The 13512-nt window shown below is 31.3% G+C and overlaps 2 protein-coding genes and 1 pseudogene across 2 annotated transcripts; all 3 read right to left on the reverse strand.

Moving 5' to 3' along the window:
• Positions 1-2842: 2842 nt before the first annotated feature.
• LOC132607219 (NDR1/HIN1-like protein 1) lies at positions 2843-3851 on the reverse strand. The gene has a single exon (XM_060321093.1). It carries the CDS (start codon positions 3766-3768, stop codon positions 3136-3138), a length of 633 nt encoding a protein of 210 aa, XP_060177076.1. The 5' UTR covers positions 3769-3851; the 3' UTR covers positions 2843-3135.
• Positions 3852-5244: 1393 nt separating this feature from the next.
• On the reverse strand, positions 5245-6215 carry LOC132608314 (NDR1/HIN1-like protein 1; annotated as a pseudogene).
• Positions 6216-11341: 5126 nt separating this feature from the next.
• Positions 11342-12427, reverse strand: LOC132607220 (NDR1/HIN1-like protein 1). The gene has a single exon (XM_060321094.1). It carries the CDS (start codon positions 12291-12293, stop codon positions 11655-11657), a length of 639 nt encoding a protein of 212 aa, XP_060177077.1. The 5' UTR covers positions 12294-12427; the 3' UTR covers positions 11342-11654.
• Positions 12428-13512: the final 1085 nt, after the last annotated feature.

The following is a 13512-nucleotide window of genomic DNA, read 5'->3' on the forward strand; positions in this document are numbered from 1 at the left end:
TCAGATGAGGAGAAAATCATAATCTAAATAATGGTTGTTATATGCTTTAATGAACAATATTAGTGCTGACATTGCATGTATATCATGCTCCTATGGTCAATATCATTTAGATACACTAATTAACTAAACGAGATATTTTAAATGCACTAGCCAGTTCTTACTGCTTAACTGGTGTGTGTGCTTGAATTTAAGGACCCAAAGTGCTGTGAGTTCTCAATGTTTGATAAGAGTTTTTGGGCTTTTAAAAAAGAAGTTAACAATATGATGGATTTAGTGTAACGGTCCAAACTCAACAACCAATGCATTTTTCGTTTTAGCCCGACTCAGCTGAGTTACCTAAAGACTTTTGGGCCTCATGATTTTGTCCCATAGAGTTCTAATCCGAAAATGTTTCAACAGTTCAATCTTGAATTCGCCTTCATATGACCCTAGACTCTTCTTTCTCATTCCGATGTGGATTTCCCTAAAATGAATTCAAAGTGAATTCCTTTCGAGTTCAACCACTGGCGGTCCTTGGCTGGCACTCACCCTCAAAGAGAGTTTTATCCACCACCCTTTTAAGTCATCTCTAGGTTTTTAGGCTTAGGCCTCGTGATTTTATATCCTCTAGCATTAATCATAAAGGCAATAATTAAATTCTAAACTCGCTTTTATATGATTCCTCATTTTCCTTCTCGGATGTGACATTTGTCTAACCCCTTTTGAGTTAATCTGCCACCTGTCCTTGTTGGACTGTTAAAACTTGATTTGCTGTGTTTTTGGACCATGAAAACTAGATCATAAAAAGCCAAAATAGGCCAGCCATTAGCCATAGGAAGAATAATTGGGTGGTCATATACAATAAACGACAAATAACTATCAAATGGAGTGGACGTCGTTGTTAGGTCATCCACCCATTTTCTATTTTAGTCACATCTCTTTCCAACACTTAAAGTGCATTACCCCTGGTTGTCTTCTCATCCAAGCACTAATAAACTTTTTATATATGTAAAAAGCGCTCCATTCGAAGTTGATCATAATTATCTCACCAAATTACAATTCTTCGTGCTTCTATTTTGTAGCATTGCATAAAAATCTATTAGGCATTCTTGTAATTATTTTATAGTTCTTCATGCCCCTCTTTTTTTTTTTTTTTTTTTTTTTGGGTTAAGGATTAACAGCAAAAATCAATAGTATCGAAACATCATATATTGATGGTACAAACGTTAATCCTTTAATGTTATACCAACTTTTTGCTAGTCTCTTTCATTTTGTCCAACGTTACATATAAATCTTATCTCTTTGATAACCAATTCTTTGTTTCATAATAATTGACATGCGGTATACACTTTCCCACTAAGACACTCTACCAACAATTCAGTAATAATTAACCCACCAACTGCTTGTCTACATTGTTTTGCACTTCCATTTTTTTTAACTTGGCTTTCCACTTTCATAATAAAGCATAATAAAGTACCAAAAGTATGAGAGTGGCACTTATTTAATTGAGAACTAACTTCCACCGTCAAGTCCCTTATTGTAAATTTCAAAATATGGATGTTATTAAATCAGTAGAGAATCTTTAGTGCTAATAAAAAAAAATTATAAAATTAGATTTATAAAGAAATGGACCGACGACATGGATAGTAGGGATTTATATAGTTGACCCTGAATGCCGTGATTGAAGTATAATTGTTATTGTAGCTAAACCATAAAGTATTATAAGTAAAAGAAACTCGAATTCATTCTTGAAACCAACTGATCATTCTAGATAGCATACTAACGGTGAAAATCTAAACTCACCCCACCAAAACACCCAAGAACCTTCCCCAAAAGTGTCATGTGCGTTGAAATTGTGAGAAAGGAAAAAGAGACGTATGAGACAAGTCATAGTCTGGTAAACTCCTTAAATCAGCCAGTACACGAACTTAAATTATACTACATCACATGGGGTGCCCCTTCTCTATATTCCTAGGGTAACTAAAAACAGGTCACATGTTCCCATTTACCTTAACCAATTTGGCAAAATTAAAGCCATTTCTTTTGGTCTAAGATTTTAACAATTGAATAATTTAATTAAGAAAAATGTAGAGAAGAGTAATCCTCAAAGTAAGCATCAGAAAAAGAAAAAAAAAATCTCAAAATAAGCGTGAGAAAGAGAGAGAAAAAACTCTTTTATTTCATGATGTGAAATCAACCTTGGGAACCAAAGCAACTATATATACAATTATTCACTTCTTGTAATGAGAGTAAACAATTATTTTAAGCTGATATACATAAATTCCTCATGTATCTGAATCAATTATTTGTAACTCTTAGAAGGGAATATCTGCCCTTTTATACACCCCTTTCATTGGTAAACTCTGCATATTGGTCAACATTTTCTATACAAAAGGAAAATCACCATATGTAATAGTTGTACTACTTGACTAAAATTATACTAGGTACATAAGAAATGAATTATCGATGAAAAAAATAGCAGTGATAAAAAGAAGAGCAGAGCAGAGGAATCCTCAAGTAATAAGAGTAAACTGAAACAGCTCACATGATCCAATATTTACCCGTCCCTAAAAACATTGGCTAATCGAAAAGCCATTTCGTATGGTCTAAAATTTTAATTAACCGATGAACAATTTAATTAAAAAGAAAATTAGTAGTACTTATCTCCTTATTCATTTTCTTTCCTTAGTCACTCAACACACATAATAGAAAAGAAAGAAAAAAAAGCAAGCATGAGTAAAAAAAAAAACTGTGAAATGCTTGAAAATCAGAGAAAAATGATACTGGTACAATTGAAACTTGTTTCACTTTTCTAATTTCTAATTTGTAATTTCTAATTTCTAATTTCTAATTAATGATAATGAGAAGAAACAATTATTGTAATTTATATATAAATTTCTCAAAAATCGAATTAATTCAACTTCTTACAAGATTGTGAACTTTTCTCTCTCAATGTTTCCTTATCCTTCCGGACATTATTACCTTTACCAAAATGCACAGAACTTTATGGGACCACAAATTAAGAGCGAGAAAGAAAGAAAAAAAGAAGTGTAAATAGTAGAAAAATAAAAATAGAATAAAAGTTGGTCCAAAAAGTAATTAAAAAGAGAGATAAATACTTCACCCCCTGCTTCAATCTTCATCATCTTCAAATTATTAAACACTCACATCACAACTCCTTGCAATTTGATACTTAACAGCGTTATTTCCAACAATAATTCCACCATCTCCAGGACGGTTACCAAACGGAACATAAGCAGAACACGTAACATGTAAATGGTAATGCCCCGTTGTAATAGTGCCAACTCTCCATTTAACACGTCCACCAACTTTAAAATCAAGCCAAACACCACCATTTTGCTGATCATCTTTTAAAGTTTGTCCATTATATGGAGCAATAGGAACATTATTACTATAAACAAACGGTGACCATATGTTAACATCCTTATGACCTTGATAAACTGATGGTATTTGAGTATGGTACGTAATTTGCTGGTTATGGTAATTTGCATACGTTTTCATTTTGTCGTAGTAAATACCTATTTTGTCATTAGGGTTACGGGCAAATATAGTGACTTGGATTGATGTAGAGAAGATGTTTGGTGCTGATACGTTGAAGTTAAAGATGGTTGCATCTTGAAGAATGAAACGTGGTTTTTTAGGTTGAAGAATTGCCCATATTAGAAGGATGGTTAAGAGGATGAGGAAGAGAAAGATGAGTATTCCGGCGCATAGTCGCCGGATTATTTTTTGTCTTCTGTCTTTGTGGTGAGGGCATTTCCCTGACATCTTGATTTTCCGGTGGTAGCTCCGGTGTGGTGAAGATGAGGTTGTGGAGAGTATAAAGTGAAGAAGAAAAGGGAAGTGAGTGGATGAGGTGATTGGTTATCTATATAGAGTGATAAGGTGGGGTGAGCAAGTGAGTGGAAATGTCCTTTTCAAGCCATGTTCCCATTTACCTAACCAATTTGGCAAAATTAAAGCCATTTCTTTTGGTCTAAGATTTTAACAACTGAATAATTTAATTAAGAAAAATGTAGAGAAGAGTAATCCTCAAAGTAAGCATGAGGGAAAAAAAAAAAAAAAACTCTCAAAATAAGCATGAGAAAGAGAGAGAAAAAACTTTTTAATTTCATGATGTGAAATCAACCTTGGGAAATAAAGCAACTATATATACAATTATTCACTTCTTCTAATTACAGTAAACAATTATTTTAAGTTGATATACATAAATTCCTCGTGTATCTGGATCAATTATTTGTAACTTTTAGAAGGGAATATCTGTCCCTTATATAGCCCCCTTTCATTGGCAAGCTATGCATATTGGTCAACATTTTCTATACGAAAGGAGAATCACCATATGTAATAGTTGTGATGTAAATCAGCATAATACTTTAATCTATTTATATAATGCATCTTTTAATAGAACTTCTTACTTTTCACATAAAATGACTTTTTTTTAGCTTTCCGCAAGTGTCCGATATTTATATTGGGTCCCACTAAATTTGAATTTGCACTAACAAGTTTCATAATGGAAGTAAAATGTTTCCTAACAAAAATGAATCAATATCCAAAGCTCAAATTCAAAACCTCTAATTGAAAAGGAATGAATACATACACTAGGTATATAAGAAATGAATTATCGATGAAAAAAATAGCAGTAATAAAAAGAAGAGCAGAGCAGAGTAATCCTCAAGTAATAAGAGTAAACCGAAACAGCTCACATGATCCAATATTTACCCGTCCCTAAAAACCTTGGCTAATCGAAAAGCCATTTCGTATGGTCTAAAATTTTAATTAACCGATGAACAATTTAACTAAAAAGAAAATGAGAGTTGCTAAATTACTACACCAATTTGATTCAAATTTGGTCACACTTATGTAAAAATCATCATAACCTCTATTATACAATTTTAAATTAAGATAAACTTTGAGAAGAAAAGATAGAAATGACATTAAGTAAGCATAAATTATTAAATTTGACCTAAATAATCATATTATTTACCCCATTTGGGCCATTGTGGCCAAAATAGTGTGGCAAAAAGACCTTATTGAGTTGGTAAATTGCCACACCAATTTGATCCAAATTTGACCACACTTATATAAATACCACCATAACCTCTATTGTACAATTTTAAATTAAGATAAACTCCTGATTCTTTTTCTTTCTTAGTCACTCTGCACACATAATAGAAAAGAAAGAAAGAAAAAGTAAGGATGAGTAAAAAAAGACTGAAATGCTTGAAAATGAGAGAAAAATGATACTGGTACAATTGAAACTTGTTTCACTTTTCTAATTTCTAATTTCTAATTAATGATAATGAGAAGAAACAATTATTGTAATTTATATATATATTTCTCCCAAACCGAATTAATACAACTCCTTACAAGATTGTGAAATTTTCTCTCTCTCATCTTCAATATTTCCTTCCTTATCCTTCCAGACATTATTACCTTTACCAAAATGCACAGTTCATTCAACTTTATTGGACCACAAATTAGGAGCAAGAAAGAAAGAAAAAAAAAGAAGTGTAAATAGTAGAAAAATAAAAATAGAATAAAAGTTGGTCCAAAAAGTAATTAAAAAGAGAAATAATTACTTCACTCCCCTGCTTCAATCTTCACCATCTTCAAATTATTAAACACTCAGCGTTATTTCCAACAATAATTCCACCATCTCCAGGACGGTTACCAAACGGAACACAAGCAGAACACGTAGCATGTAAATCGTAATGCCCCGTTGTAATTGTCCCTACTCTCCATTTAACACGTCCCTCAACTTCAAAATCAAGCCAAACACCTCCATTTTGCTGATCATCGTTTAAAGTTTGTCCATTAAATGGAGCAATAGGAACATTATAACTATTAACACACGGTGACCATATGTTAACATCCTTATGACCTTGAAAAACTGATGGTAATTTAGTAAAATACGTAATTTGCTGGTTATGGTAATTTGCATACATTTTCATTGATTCGTAGTAAATACCTATTTTGCCATTAGGGTTACGGGCAACTATAGTGACTTGGATTGATGTAGAGAAGATGTTTGGTGCTGATACGTTGAAGTTAAAGATGGTTGCATCTTGAAGAATGAAACGTGGTTTTTTAGGTTGAAGAATTGCCTATATTAGAAGGATGGAGAGGAAGAGGAAGATGAGGATTCCGACTAGGATTATTTTTGGTCTTAGTGGTTTGGGGTGATCGCATTTGCATTTGCATTGCTTGACTGACATCTTGATTTTCCGGTGGTGGTGATGGTGGTGAAGATGAGGGTGTGGAGAGTATATTTCTACTATTAATAATAGCTTGTTTGGCTAAGTTATTTTCCCCCAAAAGTACTTATTTTTTCAATAAGCGTTTATTTGAAAAAAAGTGAGGTGTTTGGTCAAGCTTTTGGGATAAAATAAGTGTTTCTGGGGAGTAACAGAAGCAGTTTTTCAGAAGCTAAAAAAAATAGCTTTTGCCCAAAAGAACTTTTTTGAAAAGTACTTTTGAAAAAAATACACATAGAAGCATTTTTTAAAAGTTTGGTCAAACACTAATTGCTTATCAAAAGTATTTTTTAATTAATTGGCCAAACACAAACTGTTTTTTATCAAAAGTATTTTTAAAAAAAATATTTTTTAAAATAAGTTGATTTGAAAAGCTTGGCTAAATAGGCTATAAGAGGGAATGGAGCAGCTTGTGGTCAAAGTGAATTGACCGTTTTGCCCTTAATATTTAAATTTATTGACCGTTTTGCCCTTAATATTTAAATGTATCCCATGGGTTCTCTTTGTGTAATATGGTAAGTACTTCAACTTTTGGGGCCTTTATACACCCTCAAAAGATGATGTCAGCTGTACGTTTATCTATTTTACTATGCTTTGTCAAGCTGTGGGTCCCACCAAAGTTAGGATCACTTGACTGTTGAACCTGACATTGTTTCCTTAAAACTACCAAGTGGCAAACCTGTATAGGCACAAAATCTATGGTCCCAATGCATATACTAAATTCCTTCTGTAGTCCTTTTGCTTGCTTAAATTCTAATTATACGCCTTATTTGGTGTAATATCTTATAGTTTGTAGGACTAAAGTTTTGCTGGGATATACATATTTTAAGTATTAATTGATTCACCAATTATATTAATTTGTAAAAAGAATGGTGCCCTATTCAATTAAGTAACTACTCCAACTTGAAGGAACGAAGGTAAAAACATTCTAATCCCTTTATTTATGTTGCATAGCGATACAAAGAAATATTCTAATATTTCTAATTTGGATTAGTTTTAAAGTTTCACAAAACTGATGCACTACTTTTTTAATTAAAATTATCATAGTGAAATTATAAATTAAGAATAGAATTATTATTTTGTACTATATCGATCTATCCCATTGTATATGGCACGATTGCCATAAGGAGATTTTAACAACAATTTCATTATGAATTTTAAAGTTATTTTATTAAAGCTGTGCACTTTTGTAAATCTTGCAAACTCTCAAGTCATCTTTTTATGGCCGAAAAGGTTTTGAATGTGCTAATGCCATGTGATGGTGACACGTGATTAATTTGGTGAAAACAAAATACTTTCTCCGTCTCAATTTATGTGATACTTTTCGCTTTTCAAGAGTTAATTTGACTAAACATTGAAACTAAATTAGATCAGATTAACTCAATATTTTAAGAAAATTTATATATTTGAAAAATACATGAAAAGTACTATAAGTTGCAACTTTTCTTATATCAATTTGGTGAAAAAATACATTTTAAAATATTAGTCAAAGTTCATGCAGTTTGAATCTCGAAAAGGAAAAAGTATCACATAATTTGGGATAGAGAATAATAATATTCAGATTCACCTTTCTTTGCGCTTCTTTGTGAATCGGATTTTGATCATTTTAACCAACTCATAATAGAGAAAAAGACTACTATTTCAAAAGCTGATAACAATTTAGTTTGGGAAAAATGCTCACTTTAGATATAAAGGACATCTTTATTCATTTATGTGCATGTAATGGCATGCTTATTGTATTTAAATTAACATATATAAGCATCATTATATATAATGTCTAACATATAGCAATGCAAGCCATTTTTAAAATATCATCTAAATTGATAAGTTTGTCAAAAGAAATGAAAAATATTGTAATTTATCTTAAATTGAACATAAGAAATAAAAAAATTAAAAAAATATGGCTATCCGATAACGTACATTTTTTGGACCGAAAAATTTAAGTTTGAATTTAGAAAAAGTTACCATTTTACTTTAGAAATTTATCGTTGATCAGGAACAGAGATAGGAATTCACGTGAATTTAATAATTTTTGCCTAAATTACATATTTCAATTACAAAATTCATAAAATAATATAATTTTGCTTATGTTGGGCCCGGGCTTTCACTAGCAGTGAAGAAGAAAAGGGAAGTGACTGGATGAGGTAATTGGTTATCTAGATAGAGTGATAAAAGTGGGGTGAGCGAGTGGAAGTGTCCTTTAAACAAAAAATAATTAGCTTCGTTTCAATTTAAATTTCTTATTTAGTAAGTTGGCGTTTAATTAAACACTATTAGTCTATGCATAATAAGTTTACAATCATAAAATTTAAAAAATATTTTAATACATTACAAGATTTCTTAAATTTTATATCCAGTCAAACTAAGACACTTAGATTGAGAAGAAGGGAGTATTGGATATTCAAAATTCAACGGCTCTGTTAATTTGGATCTGCATTGGATAAATTTACTGTAGTTTGTAGGATAAATAGCTCACTACCAAGATATTCTCCATTCTCATGCCTGTCACTCGAAATTACTGATTAAGGATAGAGGCATGGTAGAACCAGAGACATACAGGGGTTCATCCCAAACTTTATTTATTGATAAATACACTGTATATGTAAGGTCAAAATTAATTTTTTTTATGAACATACACATGAATGTTGAATTCTTTTACTTTTTATGCGTTTAATTTTTTATATTTGAATGAAAATTTGATTCTGCCACTAACTTGAAGAATTTCAATCATCCCATCACACGGTAAAGAATGGGAAAAAGGTTACTCCTTAGAAGTGAAGACATGAATGAGTTTACTCAACTGAGATTATAGTTATAGTTGGTGGTTGTACTCAATTAAAGTTTCTCTTTCATATTGGTTGTAATGTGTTAAAGTTTCTCTTTTATATCTTTTGATCTTCACTGTTCATCCACCCATCCTAATTGATTTTTTTTATTTTGAACGCTGATATGTTTATTAAAATTTTCCTGCATTAATTAAATGGTTAATTATTCAAAAGAGAATCATATATAATTGTCTACTTATAAAAAGTCGACGTAGTAATTTGAAAAGAAAAGATAATAACTAACATGATCATTTAAACTGATAATTGCAAAAGATAGCATTGCACCCTCACAAACCAAAGGATATGAAGGTCAAGTGCAAAATATTTTATGTTCCGTAAAGTTTGTTTTACCTGAAATTGATGCTTTTTGAAAGCTAAATACATTTTACTTCTCTTTCTCTCCTTTTCATATTCTCTGTTTAGCTTGTGAAAATGGTTATTAACAAATGACTAAAGTAATTTAAAATTTAAAGGCTTAATGCAAATGCAGCCTTCTGAATTTGTCTCTTTTTTTCATTTTAGCACCTCAACTAAGTGTTGTTCCTATTGAATCCCTGAACTCATCATCAAGTGTGTCTATCAAACACAATCTGACTTATATAGTAATCTATCTTCAATGTAGCAACATGCTAATATATATTATAATTTAATTATGACATTTTTTTAGCTAAAATTAACTGCAATTGAGAGGAAAAAAAGAGTAAGCTCTTAGTTAAACTGACAGTGAAAGAGGAGAATCAGCAGAAACTGACACATCCATGACATAAAGAATAACTTATCATACGTCTAAAATATTACCACAATTTATTTATTTTTTCTAATAAAAATCACATTTAGAGAGCTTGATAGACACACTTGAGGACGAGTTCCGGAATTCAATAAGAACAACATTTAGTTAAGATGACAAAATAAAAATAAAAAAAGATAAGTTTAGGGTACTCCATATGGCCTTTAAAAGATAATGATGGAAAGTATAATGTGAATAAAAGCTTAAATGACACGTCTATGTCGTAATAGGGGCCCGCTTGCATTATGGGTTCCCAGCTAAGCCAGCCGACATCCGTTTGGATTTTCGAATATCCCAAATTGGTTAAAGGGAACTATATAGGAACCATAAAATTTCATGTAGATAATCAAAATTAATAAATAGTCAAATACAAAAAACAAACTGAGTTATTATTTTTTTTAATGAAATAATAAAACAGCATGAAAGTTTCCTTATGCCACATTTTTAAATTCCATTTAATACAACTTTCTCTTCTTATTTTATTATTAATTATTAAAATTGTTGTTGTTATTACTTCGTTCGAGAAAGAGGAAGCAAAATATGTAAATTGAAAGATAAAATTTTGTTATCTTATAATGTAAAAGCTACGACGAGATTAACAGGGAAAATTTTCAAGTATCCTGTGATCCTTTTTTTTTTTTTTCTTTCTTAACTTAATTGATTTAACTCATGAATCCATAGTAATACAATTAAGCTTTCCTAAACAATCATTATAAGACATTAACGGGTGGCTAATCATTATCACAAGCTAATATCTTAACTAAATGTTTCTATTTTCGTTACTGATATTATTAGTAACGTCACTACTTATCTAATAATATCTAAAAATAATAAGGCACTCTTTTATATGAACGGGAGTTTCATTAGTGTGATAGTAAGGAATTTAATGAGGATGGGAACAGCATAACAAGGGTGATAATGAAATGTGTATGATATATAAAGACAAAATTAACTCAAACAATGCAGCCGACCAAGTAGGAAATAGTGCACCAAGGCCCCTACGTTTGGAAGTTTCATGTATACACCACGGGTCCAAATGATGTTATGAAAAAAAGGGAGAAATGAATAAATCATTAAGTAAATTGGAAAATATGTGAGAGATGGAATTATAAGAGTTCGTATGATATATTTGGTCTGTCTCAATTTATATGACACATTTTTTTAATTTATCTTTAAAAAATATTATATTGTTTAGAAATGATTTAATTTTAAAATTTCTATTTTATTCTTACAGTGAGAATTTATATTACAAATAATGCAGCTGACTAAGCAGGGATGGTGCACTAAAGCCCTCACCTTTGGAAGGCTCATTAATAGTGACAAAAATTGAAATTTAAATGACAATCCTTTGCTATATAGGTGACTACGTCTTACTGGGTTTATTAACCAAGATTTCAAAAGTGATGTTATAAGAAAGGGAGAAATGAATAAATCGTGAAATAAATTGACAAGTGTATAATGAGAGAGAGCGAAGATTAAGAATATATGTGTATGATATTTTCTTAATCATGGAAAAGAAGAAAAGCTTTTCAAGCAACCATCCATGTGGTCAAGATTGTGAACTTTTCTCTCTCTCATCTCCAATATTTCCGTATCCTTCCAGACATTATTACCTTTACCAAAATGCACAGAACTTTATGGGACCACAAATTAAGAGCGAGAAAGAAAGAAAAACAGAAGTGTAAATAGTAGAAAAATAAAAATATAATAAACGTTGATCCAAAAAAGTAATTAAAAAGAGAGATAAATACTTCAACCCCTGCTTCAATCTTCATCATCTTCAAATTATTAAACACTCACATCACAACTCCTTGCAATTTGATACTTAACAGCGTTATTTCCAACAATAATTCCACCATCTCCAGGACGGTTACCAAACGGAACATAAGCAGAACACGTAACATGTAAATGGTAATGCCCCGTTGTAGTTGTCCCAACTCTCCATTTAACACGTCCATCAACTTTAAAATCAAGCCAAACACCACCATTTTGCTGATCATCTTTTAAAGTTTGTCCATTAAATGGAGCAATAGGAACATTATTACTATTAACATAAGGTGACCATATGTTAACATCCTTATGACCTTGATAAACTGATGGTATTTGAGTATAGTACGTAATTTGCTGGTTATGGTAATTTGCATACGTTTTCATTTTGTCGTAGTAAATACCTATTTTGTCATTAGGGTTACGGGCAAATATAGTGACTTGGATTGATGTAGAGAAGATGTTTGGTGCTGATACGTTGAAGTTAAATATGGTTGCATCTTGAAGAATGAAACGTGGTTTTTTAGGATGAAGAATTGCCCATATTAGAAGGATGGTTAAGAGGATGAGGAAGAGAAAGACGAGGATTCCGGCGCATAGTCGCTTGATCATTTTTTGTCTTTTCTCGTGGCGATTGCATTTGCATTCCTTGACTGACATCTTGATTTTCCGGTGGTAGCTCCGGTGATGGTGATGGTTGTGAAGATGAGGTTGCGGAGGGTGTATAGTGAAGAAGGAAAGGGAAGTGGGTGAATGAGGAGATTAGTTATCTATATGGAGTGATAAAGTTGGGTGAGCAAGTGAGTGGAAGTGTCCTTTTAAACGAAAAATAATTACCTTCCTTCCAATTTAAGTTTCTTATTTAGTAAGTTAGCGTTTAAACATTATATCGTATATACATAATAAGTTTACAATCATAAAATTTAAAGGACATTTTAGTACATTATAAAATTCTAATTAAGGCACTTAAATTAAGAAGAAGAGAATATTCGATATTCAAAATTTAACGGCTCTGTTAATTTGGATCTGCATTGGATAAATTTATTGTTGTTTGTAGGATAAATAGCTCGCTACCAAGAGATTCTCCATTCTCACGCCTATCACTCCAAATTACTGATTAAGGATAAAGGTATGGTAGAACCAGAGACATATAGGGGTTCATCCCAAACTTTATTTATTGATAAATACACTGTACATGTAAGGTCAAAATTAATTTTTTTTATGAGCATACACATGAACGTTGAATTCTTTTACTTCTTATGCATTTAATTTCTTATATTTGAATGAAAATTTGGTTCCGCCAGTGATTAAAAGAATTCCAATCATCCCATCACACGGTAAAGAGCGGGAAAAAAGTTACTCCTTAGGAGTGAAGACATGAATGAGTTCACTCAACTGAGATTATAGTTATAGTTGGTTGTTGTAATCTATTAGTGGTCGTTTGGTTTAAGGTATACCATGGGTTATGCCGGTACTAATTTTTATACCACGTTTGGTATAAGGTATAGATTTATCCCGAGATTATTTTATACCTTGTACCAAACGTGGTATAAAAATTAGTGCTGGAATAACTCAACTTATACCTTCATAACCCACTTATACTGGTACTATTTTATACCATCTTTCAGATGGTATAAAATAATACCAACAGATGGTATAAATTAGTCCCGGGATTGTAATCCCGGGACTATTTTGACCTCAAACCAAACGACCACTTAAGGTTTCTCTTTTATAAAGGTTGTAATCTATTAGAGTTTCTCTTTTATATCTTTTGATCTTCACTGTTCATCCATCCATCCTAATTGATTTATTTTTATTTTTGAACACTGATATGTTTATTAAAACGTTCCTGCATTAATTAAATGATTAATTATTCAAA

Source organism: Lycium barbarum, chromosome 8, assembly GCF_019175385.1.
Source record: "Lycium barbarum isolate Lr01 chromosome 8, ASM1917538v2, whole genome shotgun sequence".
Taxonomy (NCBI): Eukaryota; Viridiplantae; Streptophyta; class Magnoliopsida; order Solanales; family Solanaceae; genus Lycium; species Lycium barbarum.

Coding starts and splice junctions, on each gene's coding strand:
- LOC132607220 (XM_060321094.1), bottom strand. CDS start 12,293: ATGTCAGTCAAGGAATGCAAATGCAATCGCCACGAGAAAAGACAAAAA.
- LOC132607219 (XM_060321093.1), bottom strand. CDS start 3,768: ATGTCAGGGAAATGCCCTCACCACAAAGACAGAAGACAAAAAATAATC.